The sequence below is a fragment of the Manis pentadactyla genome, chromosome 9 (genome assembly GCF_030020395.1).
Source record: "Manis pentadactyla isolate mManPen7 chromosome 9, mManPen7.hap1, whole genome shotgun sequence".
NCBI classification, from domain to species: domain Eukaryota; kingdom Metazoa; phylum Chordata; class Mammalia; order Pholidota; family Manidae; genus Manis; species Manis pentadactyla.
The window spans coordinates 87,170,052-87,186,127 of record NC_080027.1 but is presented as its reverse complement, the minus strand read 5'-3'; the positions used below and the strand labels follow the sequence as shown (position 1 = coordinate 87,186,127).

General features: G+C 43.5%; 1 protein-coding gene across 1 annotated transcript in view; it reads left to right on the top strand.

The window, feature by feature from the left end:
- LRP4 (LDL receptor related protein 4) overlaps positions 1 to 16,076 on the top strand; it is a 56,055-nt gene that overhangs the window by 24,587 nt on the left and 15,392 nt on the right. The window contains exons 19-31 of the mRNA XM_036891697.2: positions 464 to 569; positions 1,369 to 1,570; positions 2,838 to 3,027; positions 3,115 to 3,246; positions 10,401 to 10,541; positions 10,912 to 10,998; positions 11,109 to 11,280; positions 11,906 to 12,068; positions 12,190 to 12,415; positions 12,776 to 13,079; positions 14,097 to 14,315; positions 14,488 to 14,622; positions 15,481 to 15,589. Of these exons, the coding sequence (XP_036747592.2) occupies positions 464 to 569; positions 1,369 to 1,570; positions 2,838 to 3,027; positions 3,115 to 3,246; positions 10,401 to 10,541; positions 10,912 to 10,998; positions 11,109 to 11,280; positions 11,906 to 12,068; positions 12,190 to 12,415; positions 12,776 to 13,079; positions 14,097 to 14,315; positions 14,488 to 14,622; positions 15,481 to 15,589 (2,186 nt within the window). The remainder of the gene's footprint in view (positions 1 to 463; positions 570 to 1,368; positions 1,571 to 2,837; positions 3,028 to 3,114; positions 3,247 to 10,400; positions 10,542 to 10,911; positions 10,999 to 11,108; positions 11,281 to 11,905; positions 12,069 to 12,189; positions 12,416 to 12,775; positions 13,080 to 14,096; positions 14,316 to 14,487; positions 14,623 to 15,480; positions 15,590 to 16,076) is intronic.

Genomic DNA, 16,076 nt, shown 5'->3' with positions numbered 1-16,076 from the left:
TAGCCAGGTGAGTGTGGAAGGCAAGTGGAATGCCTTAAACCAGAGCTACTCAAAGTGTGGTCCCTGGACCAGCAGCATGAGCATTGCCTGGAAACTTCTTGGAGATGCAGATTCTTGGGCCCCACCCCAGGCCTGCTGAATCAGAATCCTCAGGGTTAGGTTCAGGAAACTGTGCTTTAAAAAGGTCCTCTGATTGTAGTGCCCACTAAAGTTTGAGAAACATTGTCTTAATTTATAAGACAGAGTGTTTGCTTGGGTGAAGAACGATTTGCTCTTTGAAGAAATGGAGCTGATCACATCCTTAAATTTCTTCTCAAAATTGAATTCACTAAATAGCCACTGCACATCTTTCACAAAATGTCTTGAGAGTCCACTGTATGCCAGGTTCTGCACTGGGCATGGAATATAGTAGGGTGAATGACTGAAACTAGAGTTAATATCTTTGCCCCTTACTTCTTGATAGGTACGGATCGGATTGAAGTGGCCAACACAGATGGCAGCATGAGGACAGTACTCCTCTGGGAAAACCTTGATCGTCCTCGGGACATTGTGGTGGAACCCATGGGCGGGTGAGCACCTGCCCCTTTGGAACAAGCTCCACCCACCCTCCAGATCTGAGCGCTAGAGAGAAGTCTAGAGTTTAGCAAGAGTGGCCAAATCTTATGGGTGCACAAAGACAGCAAGGCAGCAGAAACCACAGGCAACTCAGTCTCCTTGGTAGACAAGGAAACCTATTAATTTTTCATCCTTTTTTTAAATCTGCTTACAAAAGTAACTTATTGTTTAAAAATAAATAAATCTGTAGAAAGTGAAGATTCCCTCTCCAGCAATAACAGTTTGTTAACTATTTAGGGTATTCCAGATTTTCTTCATGTATACATACATTTGTTATTTGTGGTGGTGGTTTTGGTTATACAGCAATGGCATACTGTTTTGTAACTTGCGTTTTTTTTTAACTTGGCTGTGTGTCTTGGATATCTTTCCATTTGCTAATATAGATCTATTTTGTCCTTCTTAGTGACTATATAAAATTCTGTTAAATGTATGTACCATAATTATTTAATCCATCTGGTCAAGGAAGCATTTCTTATTACCTATCCTAATTTGCCCTCTTTCTTTATTCCCAAACAGGCCTTATTTGCTAAATATTCCTTGAGCCATTGGGCTCTGCCTTTATTAAAACTCTGGGGTGCCTTTGATAGTGATAGAAGATACAAGACTTTCAGAGGCAGTTCTGAGCCCAGGATAGAGCTGGGAATTGAGGCAGGGGCCTGGGACAGCTATTGCAAGCAGAAACCCTGAAACCCTAGGCACCCGGAATTCCCACTGGGTGTTCACTTGTATAAGACCTCTCTTACCTGTGCCCAGGTACATGTATTGGACTGACTGGGGTGCAAGCCCCAAGATTGAACGAGCTGGTATGGATGCCTCGGGTCGCCAGATCATCATCTCTTCCAATCTGACCTGGCCTAATGGATTAGCTATTGACTACGGGTCCCAGAGGCTTTACTGGGCTGATGCTGGCATGAAGACAATTGAATTTGCTGGGCTGGATGGCAGCAAGAGGAAGGTAATGGTGGCACTGAGGCCTGTTCTCACAACCCTGCCAAACTCCAGGGCAACACTCCCTGGCTGGCAGCTAACAGGATCTCGGAAGACCCAGGGGTGATGGGACTGTCATGGGGTATGTGCTGTGACTACCCTCCAGGGCTGGGGGGGGTGGGCAGGGAGCCTTGTTGTTTGATGATGAAAGGAAACTAGGGATTTGTGTGGATTGTGGACTGGCAGTGTAAGTGCACAGACTTCCCTAATAACCATCACAATTTAATCACCAACTACATACTAAACCCAGGATCTCTCCATTTTTGTTATTGTTTGCTGGTATAATTTCAAGTTTACAGAAAAGTTGTAAGAACAGTCGAAAGAGTCAATAACATTTTGCCACACTGTTGTAACATTCTCATTCTATCTACACAATATGTACATGCATATTATTACTTTTATGAACCACCTGAGATAAACTCGGAGACATCCTGCCCTTGACCCCAAATTATTCCAGAGCATATTTCCTAAGAACAAGAAATTGTGTAATGTAACCCTAACACAATTATCAAAATCAGGAAATTTGACATTGATACTTCATTACTGTCTAATCCACATCCACATTCAAGTTCACCACCAATTATCCAATAATATACTTTATAGATTAAAAAAATTTTTTTAGCCTAGGATCCAATCCCAGATCACAGTTATGTTTAGTCATGTCTCCAAAAAGAGACATGATTACTCTTTCATCTCTAATCTGGAATACTTCTTCAGAATTATTTATCCCATCCAGTCAAAGAAATAATTCTTTTCTGTGTCTTTCCTGAACTTTGTGTTTTTGAAGAGTTAATGCCAGTTATTTTTTAGGATGTCCCTTAATTTGTCTGATGTGTCCTTGTGATTAGATTCAGATTATGTGTTTGGGGCAGGAATACTACATTCAATGGAGTCATGTTCTGAGTTCTCAGTGTGTCTACTTGAGTAGGCACAGACATTGGTTTGTCCCATTATTAGATTAATTTTGTGTAGATAAAGTGGTGTCCACTGTGAAGTTGCTATTTTTCATTTTGTAATGAATACAATCATCACACAATCCTTGGAGCCAGGCACTGGCATGATCGTATCACTGGTTGGCAGACCAAGGCTCAGAGAGATTTACCAGCTCTTGCTCAAGGTCATACGGCAGGTGGTAGTGGCAGAACTATAGTCTGACTCCATGCCTGAGCTCTTGGCTGCTGCTCTGTACAGTCAGACCTTGCTAATGGATGACACAAGTGCTGGGGCCCTGGCAGGTGCTGATTGGAAGCCAGCTACCTCACCCATTTGGGCTAACCCTGTATGGAGAGCACATCTATTGGACTGACTGGCAGACCAAGAGTATACAGAGTGCTGACCGGCTGACAGGGCTGGACCGGGAAACCCTACAGGAGAATTTGGAGAATCTTATGGACATCCATGTCTTCCACCGACAGCGGCCCCCAAGTGAGCATGCCTTACTCTGCACTGGCTTCTCCTTAGGCTTCCTCTGCTGTTATCCTCCCCACTTACCCTTTTTTCCTCCCTACCTAGTGTCCACACCATGTGCCTTGGAGAATGGTGGCTGCAGCCATCTGTGTCTTCGGTCCCCAAATCCAAGTGGCTTCAGCTGTACCTGCCCTACAGGTATCAACCTGATGACTGATGGCAAGACATGTTCACCAGGTGAGTCTAAGCATCAGAGACCTGAATAGAACCTCTCTGGAAGGGGCAGTGGCTCTCTTCCTATCTTGCATGAACTCTAGTGTGGTATGACAAACCAAAAATCCTGGTGCTTTTAGAGGCTTAGGGGAGACAAAGAACGTTTAGAAAAGAGGAGAGGTCCAAGGGAGCAGACAGACAGGATTAGAGGCAGGGCCCCATTAGTTTTTTTGTTTGTTTGTTTGTTTTAATAGTACTTTTTTTTATTAAGGTATCATTGATATACACTCTTATGAAGGTTTAACAAGAAAATCAATGTGGTTATTGAATTCACCCTTATTATCGAGTCCCCTCTCATACCCCATTGCAGTCACTGTCCATCAATGTAGTAAGATGCCACAGAGCCGCTATTTTTCTTCTCTGAGCTAAACTGTCTTCCCCGTGACCCCACATATGCCATGTGCACCAATCATGATACCCAACAAGCCCCTTCTCCCTCCCTCCCCACCTGTCCTCCCCAGTCTCTTCCCTTTGATACTAGGCCCTTCTTGGAGTCTGTGAGCTGTGAGTCTGCTGCTATTTTGTTCCTTCAGTTTTGCTTCGTTGTTATACTCCATAAATGAGGGAAATCATTTGGTATTTGTCTTTCTCTGCCTGACTTATTTCACTGAGCATAATACCCTGTAGCTCCTTCCATGTTATTGCAAATGGTAGGATTTGTTTCTTTCTTATGGCTGAATAGTATTCCATTGTGTATATGTACCAAATCTTTATCCATTCATCTATTGATGAATACTTAGGTTGATTCCATATCTTGGCTATTGTAAATAGGGCTGCAGTAAACATAGGGGTGCATATGTCTTTTTGAATCTTAGAAGTTGTTTTCTTTGGGTAAATTCATAAGCGTGGAATTCCTGGGTCAAATGGTATTTCTGTTTTTAGTTTTTTGAGGAACCTCCATATTGCTTTCTGCAATGGTTGAACTACTTTACATTCCCACCAGCAGTGTAGGAGGGTTCCCCTTACTCTGCATCCTCGCCAGCATTTGTTGTTCCTAGGGTTTTCGATGTTGGCCATCCTAACTGGTGTGAGGTGATATCTCATTGTGGTTTTAATTTGCATTTCCCTGATAATTAGTGATGTGGAGCATGTTGGCCATCTGAATTTCTTCTTTGGAGAAGTGTGTTCATATCCTCTGCCCATTTTTTAATAGGGTTAATTGCTTTTTTGGTGTTGAGGCATGTGAATCCTTTATATATTTTGGATGTTAACCCTTGTCAGATATGTCATTTTTGTTCTGCTGATGGTGTCCCTTGCTGTACAGAAGCTTTTAGCTTGATGTAGTCCCATTTGTTCATTTTTTATTTTGTTTCCCTTGCCTGAGGAGATGTGTTTGGAAAAAAATTGCTCATGTTGATATTCAAGAGATTTTGCCTACATTTTCTTCTAAGAGTTTTATGGTTTGATGACTTACATTCAGGTATTTAATCCATTTTGAGTTTACTTTTGTGTATGGGGTTAGACAATAGTCCAGTTTCATTCACTTGCATGTAGCTGTCCAGTTTTGCCAACACAGGCTGTTGAAGAGGCTGTTATATCCCCATTGTTTACCAATAAAAATATCCAATTTAAATTGACCATATATGTTTGGGTTTATATCTGGGCTCTGTTCCACTGGGCCATAGGTCTATTCTTATGACAGTACCAAATTGTCTTGATTACTGTGGCTTTTTAGTAGAGCTTGAAGTCGGGGAGCATAATCTCCCCCACTTTATTCTCCCTTCTCATAATTGCTTTGGCTATTCGGGGTCTTTTGTGGTTCCATATGAATTTTAGAACTATTTGCTCTAGTTCATTGAAGAATGCTGTTGGTATTTTGATAGGGATTGCATTGAATCTGTAGATTGCTTTAGGCAGGATGGCCATTTTAACAATATTAATTCTTCCTATCCAAAAGCATGGGATGAATTTCCATTTGTTAGTGTCCTCTTTAATTTCTCTTAAGAGTGTCTTGTAGTTTTCAGGCATAGGTCTTTCACCTTTTTGGTTAGGTTTATTCCTAGGTATTTTATTCTTTTTGATGCAATTGTGAATGGAATTGTTTTTCTGATTTCTTTTTCTTCTAGTTCATCATTAGTGTATAGGAATGCAACAGATTTCTGTGTATTAATTTTGTATCCTACAACATTGCTGAATTCAGATATTAGATCTACTGGTTTTGGAGTGGATCCTTTAGGGTTTTTTATATACAATGTCATGTCATCTGCAAACAGGGACACTTTAACTTCTTCCTTACCAATCTGGGGGCCTTTTATTTCCTTGTGTTGTCTGATTGCTGTGGTTAGGACCCCCAGAACTATGTTGAATAAAAGTGGGGAGAGTGGGCATACTTCTTGTGTTCCCAAGGAAAAGCTTTCAGCTTCTCGTTATTAAGTATAATGTTGGCTGTGGGTCTGTCATACATGGCCTTTATTTTGCTGAGGTACTTGCCCTCTATACCCATTTTGTTGAGAGTTTTTATCATGAATGGATGTTGAATTTTGTTGAGTGCTTTTTCAGCATCTCTGGAGATTATCATGTGGTTTTTGTCCTTCTTTTTGATAATGTGGATGATGCTGATGGATTTTCGAATGTTGTACCATCCTTGCATCCCTGGAATAAATCCTACTTGATGATCATGGATGATCTTTTCGATGTATTTTTGAATTCGGTTTGCTAATATTTTGTGGAATATTTTTGCATCTATGTTCATCAGGGATATTGGTCTGTAATTTTCTTTTTTTGTGGTGTCTTTGCCTGGTTTTGGTATTAGAGTGATGCTGGCCTCACAGAATGAGTTTGGAATTATTCCCTCTTCTTCTACTTTTTGAAAAACTTTAAGGAGGATGGGTATTAGGTCCTCACTAAATGTTTGATAAAATTCAGCAATGAAGCCATCTGGACCAGGAGTTTTGTTCTTAGGTAGTTTTTTGATTACCAGTTCAATTTCATTGCTGGTAATTGGTCTATTCAGATTTTCTGTTTCTTCCTGGATCACCTTTGGAAGGTTGTATTTTTCTAGAAAGTTGTCCATTTCTTCTAAGTTATCCAGTTTGTTACCATGTAATTTTTCATAGTATTCTTTCATAAATCCATAGTGATTTTCCCTTTCTCATTTCTGATTGTGTTTATGTGTATAGACTCTTTTTTTCTTGATAAGTCTGACTAGGGGTTTATCTATTTCATTTATTTTCTCGAAGAACCAGCTCTTGCTTTCATTGATTCTTTCTATTGTTTTATTCTTCTCAATTTTATTTATTTATGCTCTAATCCTTATTATGTGCCTCCTTCTGCCTACTTTGGGCCTCATTTGTTCTTCTTTTATAGTTTTGTTAATTGTGAGTTTAGACTGTTCATATTGGATTGTTCTTCTTTCCTGAGGTAGGCCTGTATTGCAATTTACTTCCCTCTTAGCATGGCCTTCACTGCATCCCACAGATTTTGGGGTGTTGAATTATTGTTGTCATTTGTCTCCAAATATTGCTTGATCTCTGTTTTTATTTGGTCATTGATCCATTGATTATTTAGGACCATGTTATTAAGCCTCCCTGTGTTTGTGAGCTTTTTCATTTCTTTGTGTACTTTATTTCTAGTTTTATACCTTTGTGGTCTGAGAAGCTGGTTGGTAAAATTTCAATTTTTAAAAATTTACTGAGGTTCTTTTTGTAGCCTAGTATATGATCTGTTCTTGAAAATGTTCTGTGTGCCCTTGAGAAGAATGTGTATCCTGTTGCTTTTGGATGGAGTGTTCTGTAGATGTCCATCAGGGCTATCTGGCCTAATACCATTGTTCAGTACCTCTGTCTTCTTACTTATTTTCTGTCTGGTTGATCTGTCCTTTGGAGTGAGTGGTGTGTTAAAGTCTCCCAAAATGAATGCATTGCATTCTATTTCCCCCTTTAATTCTGTTAGTATTTGTTTCAAATATGTTGGTGCTCCTGTGTTGGGTCCATAGACATTTACAATAGTTATATCCTCTTGTTGGACTGACCCATTTACCATTATGTAATGCCCTTCTTTGTCTCTTGTGACTTTCTTTGTTTTAAAGTCTAGTTTGTCTGATACAAGTACTGCAACTCCTGCTTTTTTCTCCCTATTAGTTCCATGAAATATCTTTTTCTATCTCTTCATTTTCAGTCTGTGTATGTCTTTGGGTTTGAAGTGAGTCTCTTGTAGGCAGCATATAGATGGGTCTTGTTTTTTTATCCATTCAGTGACTGCATGTCTTTTGATTGGTGCATTCAGACCATTTGCATTTAAGGTGATTGTTGATACATGTGTACTTATTGCTATTGCAGGCTTTAGATCCATGGTTACCAAAGGTTCAAGGGTAATGCCCTTACTATCTAATGGTCTAATTTAACTCAGTTAGTATGGTATTACAAACACAACCTAAATGTTCTTTTTTTCCCCTCATTTTTCTTCCTCCTCCTTTCTTTATATATTAAGTGTCACATTCTGTATTCTTTGTCTGTCCTGTGATTGACTTTGGGGGTAGTTGGTTTGATTTTCCTTCTGCTTAGTAACTAATTCTTGTACTTTCTTTACTGCGGTTATATTTCCCTTGTTGACAGCTGTTTAGCCTTAGCAACACTTCCATCTGTAGCAGTCCCTCCAAAATATACTGTAAAGGTAGTTTGGGAGGTAAATTCTCTCAGCTTTTGCTTACCTGAAAATTGTTTAATCCCTCCTTCAAATTTAAATGATAATATTGCCGGGTAGAGTATTCTTAGTTTGAGGCCTTTCTGTTTCATTGCATTAAATATATCATGCCACTCCCTTGTGGCCTGAAAGGTTTCTGTTGGGAAGTCTGATGATAGCCTGATGGGTTTTTCTTTGCATGTGATCTTTTTTCTCTCTCTAGCTGCTTTTGGAAGTCTGTCCTTATTCTTGATCTTCGCCATTTTAATTATTATATGTCTTGGTGTTGTTTTCCTTGGGTCCCTTGTGTTGGGAGATCTGTGCACCTCCATGGCCTGAGAGACTATCTCCTTCCCCAGATTGGGGAAGTTTTCAGCAATTACCTCCTCAAAGACACTTTCTATTCCTTTTTCTCTCTTCTTCTGGTACCCCTATAATGCAAATATTATTCTGTTTGGATTAGTCACCCAGTTCTCTCAATGTTCTTTCATTCCTAGAGATCCTCTTTTCTCTCTTTTCCTCAGCTTCTTTGTATTCCTCTTCTCTAATTTCTATTCTATTTACCATCTCTTTTACTATATCTAATCTGCTTTTAAATCCCTCCATTGTATGTTTCATTTCAGATATGGAATTTCTTTTTGATTGAAATTCCATCCCAAATTCATCCCTGAATTCTTGAATATTTTTCTGTACCTACATGAGCATGTTTATGATTTTTATTTTGAACTCTCTTTCTGGAAGATTGGTGAGTTCAGTTTCACTTGGTGCTTTTTCTGGTGTTTATGAGATTTTGCATTGAACCAGGTTCCTTGGACATTTCATATTTGCATGTGGTACCCTTTAGTGCCCAGAAACTCTGCTCTCTGAAGCTGCTCAGCCCCTGGAGTGATGTTGGGGGTCGCACTGGAGTGACGCTGGTGCCTGGGGGGAGGAATGAGCTGTTTCCTGCTTCCTGGCTGCAGCGCCTGGGTCCACTGTCAAAACCAGTGGGCCAGGCATACAGGTGTAAGCGTCTGTGCTTTCCATTTGTAGCCACTGTAGGCATGGCCTCCCTCTGGCTGGCCTGATACCAGGACAGGGACTACCAGTTTGCGCTGGTGCCAGCAGGCCAGGAGGAAGGTACAGCAGGCTACGTGTCACAGTGGAGGCCTTAGGGCTGAGTAGCCAGCCAGGGGCATGGAGTGCCTGAAGCTCTTGAAAGTTCCTAACCTTTTGGGCAGAACACGCCCAGACGACCTTGTCCACTTATCCTTTCTCCTGAGCAGCAAGCTCTGGGCAATCTCTGCCCCTTCAGCAACGCTCTTGCTGCTAGGAAGTGTCTCAGACTGCCTCCCTTTCCTTTGTCCCAGAGCAGCCAGATGCCTGTCCTCCACAAACAGCTGGAATCTCAATCTCTCCAAGTTTTACACCTGTCTTAGCTTTCCAATCCCACTAATCTCCAGAGTAGCATACAATGTAGGTTTGTGCTCCCAAAGCAGATCTCCAGAGCTGGGTGTTCAGCAGTCCTAGGCTTCCACCCCCTCCCCACTCAGTTTCTCTTCCTCCCACTGGTGAGCTGGGGTTGGAGAAGGGCTTGGGGCCCACCGGATCAAGGCCTTGGTATGCTACCCTTTTCTGTGAGATCTTCTCTGTTCTCCAGGTTATATGCAGTCTGGCGCAGCCTTCTTTCCTGTTGCTATTTTAGAATTAGTTGTATTAACTATATTTTCATAATATATGTGCTTTTGGAAAGTGTTCTCTATCTCACCTCTCACACCACCATCTTTAATCTCCAGGGCCACATTAGTTTTATGGTGTATTCATGTATATTAGAAAATGATACTCCTTTGTCTTGTACTTCACTTTCTTCTGATGGAAAATTGTCAAAATATACTGATTCAGTTAGAATAAGTCACTTTAGTTCTATCTGACCAAAATCAGTAAAATAAAATATTAAGGCATATGCTATCTACACTATAATGGTACCCCTGTTGGATGTGGTACTTTTGTCAATGTACAGTCGGTACAACCTATCTGACAGCCCTAATTGGAAGGTCCCAGAAGCAGGACCTGGCTGCCCAGATGTCAGAAGGGGATGCTGGTATGCCATATTTGAACCCTAACTTCCTAGGGAATTTGAGTGAGAAAGGAGCTATGAATTGCACCTCCCAGATTGTAGGAAAAGCCTTTTTCAGCTTAACATGAAGTTTCTTCAAGTTTGTGGTAAAAGGTCCTCCAAAGAGGTCACTTCTGTAATATAAGTAAAGACCTGTCATTTATTACTATGTGTCAGAGCCATGCTAAGTGCTTTCTGTACATGATCTCTTAATCCTACAACCACCCTGCTATCGTCTTTTTTACACATGATGGAACTGAGACTAAAACAATTTAAATAACTTGTCCAGCATCACACAATGAGAAAAGAGACAGGGCATGTACTTCAGTTTGCCTTACTTCAAATCCTCTTAGTGGCTGTTCTAGGGTGACTGTCCTCTTTCCTTCTCTCCCAACCTGGGCAGGCATGAATAGTTTCCTCATCTTCGCCAGGAGGATAGATATACGCATGGTCTCCTTGGACATCCCTTATTTCGCCGATGTGGTGGTACCTATCAATATCACCATGAAGAACACCATTGCCATTGGTGTGGATCCCTGGGAAGGTCTGTGTGACCCTCCCTTCCCTCTTGGCCCTCTGCCCCTGCCCTACAACAACAGCTATCCTTCCTTGCTCACCACCTTTGCCTCCTATTAAGAGCCTCCCCCCTCCCCCTTTTCTGTGGCACAGCCCCAGCCCCTGCACTGTTCTCTATAGCACTTCCTAATTAGTTATGAGGGTGTGACTTGAGGCCTTCCTCTCCATCTCTGCCAAGAGTTCTCCTATTATGATATTTCTGCATGTCCATTAACTTTCTCTGCTAGAGGATATAGGGTTCTCTGAGGTGCTCTGTTGCCTCAGGGCATGAATCAGCTGTGTGTGTGTCCCCTCCTGGGGAGGTGAGGGTCCAGGCTAAGCAAAGCCTCCCTTTCTAGGAAAAGTGTACTGGTCAGACAGCACACTGCATAGGATCAGCTGTGCCTATCTGGATGGCTCACAGCATGAGGACGTCATCACCACAGGTGGGTCTTGCTCCCAGCCCAGGGGCCACCTGTGTAGCTACAGAGCTGGGGCAATATCCCATCTGTTTTAAGGCAGCAGCCAGTGTGCTCTCTTGACTTCCTGCCTGCAGGGCTGCAGACCACAGATGGGCTTGCAGTGGATGCCATTGGCCGGAAAGTGTACTGGACAGACACTGGAACCAACCGGATTGAAGTGGGCAACCTGGATGGTTCCATGCGGAAAGTGTTGGTGTGGCAGAACCTTGACAGCCCCCGGGCCATTGTACTGTATCACGAGATGGGGTGAGAGCTAGCTCTGGGGCTGTGGGCAGCAGGATAGGCCAGCTCAGCTGGGGATCTGGTTGGGGTGAAGGGGGAAAATGGAGAGCAAGCATGCTTTGCAGAAGCACCAAGACCGAGCTCCCTGGGGCTGCTGCACTCCCTTATGACTTAATTCAGGGTGGCAGTATAGTGTAGAGTTTAAAAGCATGAGCCTTGGAGACATAATTCCAGGATTCAAATTCCTTCACCACTTATTAGCTATATCTATCAGTTTGGGTTCAGTACTTCATCCGTCTGAGCTTCCTCACTTATAAATGGAGGCAATAGGGAAAATGCATACCTTATGGCTCTTATGAGAATTACATGAGATATACATGGAAAGCACTTTTAAATTGTGGTAAAATGTAACATAAAATTGACCCCTTAGCCATTTTAAGAGTAAGACTCAGTAGTATTAAGTATTTCACATTGTTGTGAAACAGATCTCCCAAATTTTTTCATCTTGCAAATCTGAAAGCCTATACTCATTAAACAACTCCCCTTTTTTTGTTGCATGTAAAATACTCTTCTTGGTGCCTGGCCTGTTGTGAGTACTGTAGTATATAGTAGCTGTGGGAATAACTGGCCAGTGGTCTTCCTTGCCCAGGTTCATGTACTGGACAGACTGGGGGGAGAACGCCAAGTTAGAGAGATCTGGAATGGATGGCTCAGATCGGAGCGTGCTCATAAACAACAACCTGGGATGGCCCAATGGACTGACTGTGGACAAGGCCAACTCCCAATTGCTCTGGGCTGATGCACACACCGAGGTGAGAGTACTGCTCCTGCTGTGTCCCAAAGGCCTGGGAGGACAGGAGAGTACTGTTCAGGATCTCCACGGAGAGCTCCAATCTACTGATAGCCACCCATCACCCTTTCCTTTCTCTACAGCGAATTGAGGCTGCCGACCTGAATGGTGCCAATCGTCATACGCTGGTGTCACCTGTGCAGCACCCTTATGGCCTCACCCTGCTCAAATCCTATATCTACTGGACTGACTGGCAGACCCGTAGCATCCACCGTGCCGACAAGAGTACGGGCAGCAATGTCATCCTGGTGAGGTCCAACCTGCCAGGTCTCATGGACATCCAGGCTGTGGACCGGGCACAGCCACTGGGTGAGAAGACCCTCTAGGTCTGTGAACCAGAGCGTCTGGCTTTCTGGGGGTATCTCAACATCAGAGATACATGCAGGGCACAGAGATTCCTTTACAATCACAGAGACAGGGACCTGCCTAAGCGTCCTGCAGGATTAGGCTGTGTTCCTCTGGGCATTGCTGGAACTACAACTACATGTTGCTGTCACCTTCAAAGGACTCCTGGAAGGAAACGCCCCTTGACCTTCTACCTCATTCATGCCAGGCACTGAATCCTGTCATTTAGAGCAGCAGAGAATCAGACATAAGAAACTAGGCCTGTGTAAGATTCAGACAATATTCCAGGCTGGGTGTCAAAGCTCATGTTTCTCTCTTCACCAGGTTTTAACAAGTGTGGCTCGAGAAACGGTGGCTGTTCCCACCTCTGCTTGCCACGGCCCTCTGGCTTCTCCTGTGCCTGCCCTACTGGCATCCAGCTGAAGGGAGATGGGAAGACCTGCGATCCCTCTCCTGAGACCTATCTGCTCTTCTCCAGCCGAGGCTCCATCCGGCGAATCTCCCTGGACACCAGCGACCACACAGATGTGCACGTACCTGTTCCTGAGCTCAACAATGTTATCTCCCTAGACTATGACAGTGTGGATGGAAAGGTGTATTACACGGACGTGTTCCTGGATGTTATCAGGTATCTAAAATCTCCAGAGAACACAGACTTACTTCAATCCCTGACAGGTGAGGTTATGGTCTCCACTGACTTCTAAGGGGACTGAGTAATTTGGCAGCATGGATGGTGAGTTCTGATCCTGACTTGTTTGCTTTATAGTATCATTACTTGCAGCAGAGTTACCAACTTTTGGTTTTTTGTTTATTTAAAGATTAATGAAGCCCAGTATGTAAAACAAACAAACAGATAAAGTCAGGCTGGGGGCCTTCTACTCCTGTCATTGGGCCCTTCAGGAACTCCAAGGATTCCTAAGACTCATTGATGAGTAGGCCATATAGTTAAACCATGTATCTATACTATAACACAGGAGCCCTGGCCAAATGTCAAGACTTGTAGTTGTTCACAAGGTCATGTTTTTCTTAAATATTTTTTGTTTTATTTTAATTTTTATTATTCTTTCAATTTTTACCCCAACACGATTGAAGAATGTGATGCCCTGCTACAACCAAGATGGGTTTAGCATGGCAGAGATTCTCATGTGGAGACAAGGACATTCCCCTTAGCTCTCTCTGAGGGGTGTATCAGACTCTCATGGTGGGGCAGGTGGGCATATGTAGTTTGGAGGTATCCCCCACCTGATTCTGATATGTTCCCTATCCTGAGGTTGAATTCCCTAGTCTAAGACTTCTGTAAAATTGCACAGGTAGGTTTTGAGAAGTCTGCCTTTCTTATAGTCACCACTTAGCAATCCTTGTCTCTTCCCTAAGGTATATGAGTAATTATTAACCGGTCTTCTGCAAGACATGGGCCCAAACACCCACTATTTATAGCAGGAAGCACTGTTCTCCCAATAACTTATTAATTCTGCAAATAGTTTGAGTCTCCTGTGCTGGATGCTGAGGAATGTACTCATAGATGTGTGGCCTCTGCTCCTATGGAGCTTAGAGTCTAGTGGTGATCCAATTATGGGAATGTGGATTAAGGGGGTTTCAGTCTATTGCTGCTCAATCTGGTTAATCATCCAACTCTGTTCCCAAGGCGAGCAGACCTGAATGGCAGCAATATGGAGACAGTGATTGGGCGTGGGCTGAAGACCACTGATGGGCTGGCAGTGGACTGGGTGGCCAGGAATCTGTATTGGACAGACACAGGCCGAAATACCATTGAAGCATCAAGGCTCGATGGTTCCTGCCGCAAAGTGCTGATCAACAACAGCCTGGATGAGCCTCGGGCCATTGCTGTTTTCCCCAGGAAGGGGTAAGTTTATGGCCAGCAGAAAGGAGACCCAGGGAAAAAAGCCTGGTGAAGAGGCCCTAGGAGGATGCCTATGTATTAATGTTACCAGTGTGTCCCCTGTATTCTTTCAATATTGGGGTGCTGTCTTCCCTTGGCACCATTCTTTGGTAATGATGGTACTGTTGTATCTCAGGTACCTCTTCTGGACAGATTGGGGCCACGTTGCCAAGATTGAGCGGGCGAATTTGGACGGCTCTGAACGGAAGGTCCTCATCAACACAGACCTGGGTTGGCCCAATGGCCTTACCCTGGACTATGATACTCGCAGGTGGGAATCCTGTCCCAAACAGCCTCCTGCAGATTGGGTGGGCAGAGGAGAGGATGGTTGAGACTGAGGTAAGGGAAACAAAAAGATAGAAAGCTCCTTGGTAGCTAAGGAAGAGAAAGCAGTAAGAAGTATGCAGGAACATATTTTTAGAACAGGGGTTCCTGAGTCATTCCTCAACCCTCAGATGGGTTTTGTTGTTAGTTTACATGTTTTTAATTTGAGTGTCTTCAGCAGAGCATGTCCTCTGGCTAGAGTACAGGTTTTACTACCCCCCCCCCCACATCCAGTTAAGGGCTGATTTTTCAAATTTGTTACTCTTCTGATCCCTTCAGACACTGGAATTTGCAACTCCTTGTCTAGAGAAAATGCTAGAAGGCAGGGTAAGAAGATATAAGGGTTTCTGAAGCAGTCAGTTCCCCTATTGCCTCCAGAGGAAGGGAAAGGAATCAAAGTCACCTGGAGAGTTGGAACGGAGAAGAGGAATACCCTCTTCATTTAACCTCAGTGAGGTCCTTGTAAATCGAGTTTTCTGCTTGAGGAGTGTTAATGAGAATGTGGGCTTAGATTCTTGGATAGGAGTCAAAAGGTGATCAGCTGCTGTAGATGAAATTGGTGGTGGCTCCTCTGAGTCATTAGACTTGCTACCCCTCCCCAGAGGAGTGCTGGCTTCCCCACTTGAGTCACCAACTTCCTCTCTTAAGCTTAGGGACTCACTATGACCTCCCATCAAGGGTGCTTCTTGGCACTCACAGCACCTGCCAATTCAGTGCAGGGAGGGACAGATAGCTCTTTAGGGCAAAGGCCTGGGCTCCTTGGCAGGCACTTTGAGCAGCCATCCTTCTCTCCTTTCCTTCACAGGATCTACTGGGTAGATGCACATCTGGACCGGATTGAGAGCGCTGACCTCAATGGGAAGCTACGGCAGGTCTTGGTCAGCCACGTATCCCACCCCTTTGCTCTCACTCAGGTACTGGCTCAGGAGAGAGGTAACTAAACCTCCTTGATGGGGGTGTTTCCTTGGGGTTCCAAGTTAGCAGTCTCAGCCCTAGTTGCTACTCAGCAGGCATACTATGGAATCTCACTTTAGGGGTATTTCCTGGGTCCTGAAGCCTTGCCATCATGTGCCCTGCTTCTCCTGCCCCACCGCTTCATGTCCTAGCATTTGAAGGAGTCGTTCTCAAAGACAGGTTTCTGGGTCCTGGATATGAAGAATCTACCTCATGAGTGTTAGGCCCAGCAATATGCATTTTAAGTTTCCTAGTTGATCCTAATGCTGTGGTCCCAACATCCAAGCTCAGACAGCCCACTTATTGGCAGTAGGGTGGAATAGCTAAGAGCCAGTGTTTTAAGGCAGCCAGCCAGTCATTAAGTATTTATTAAGTACCTTCAACATACCAGCTCTGTGGATTCAAGTTCTGTCATCAAGTGACTACAGCTTTGGACAACATACTGAA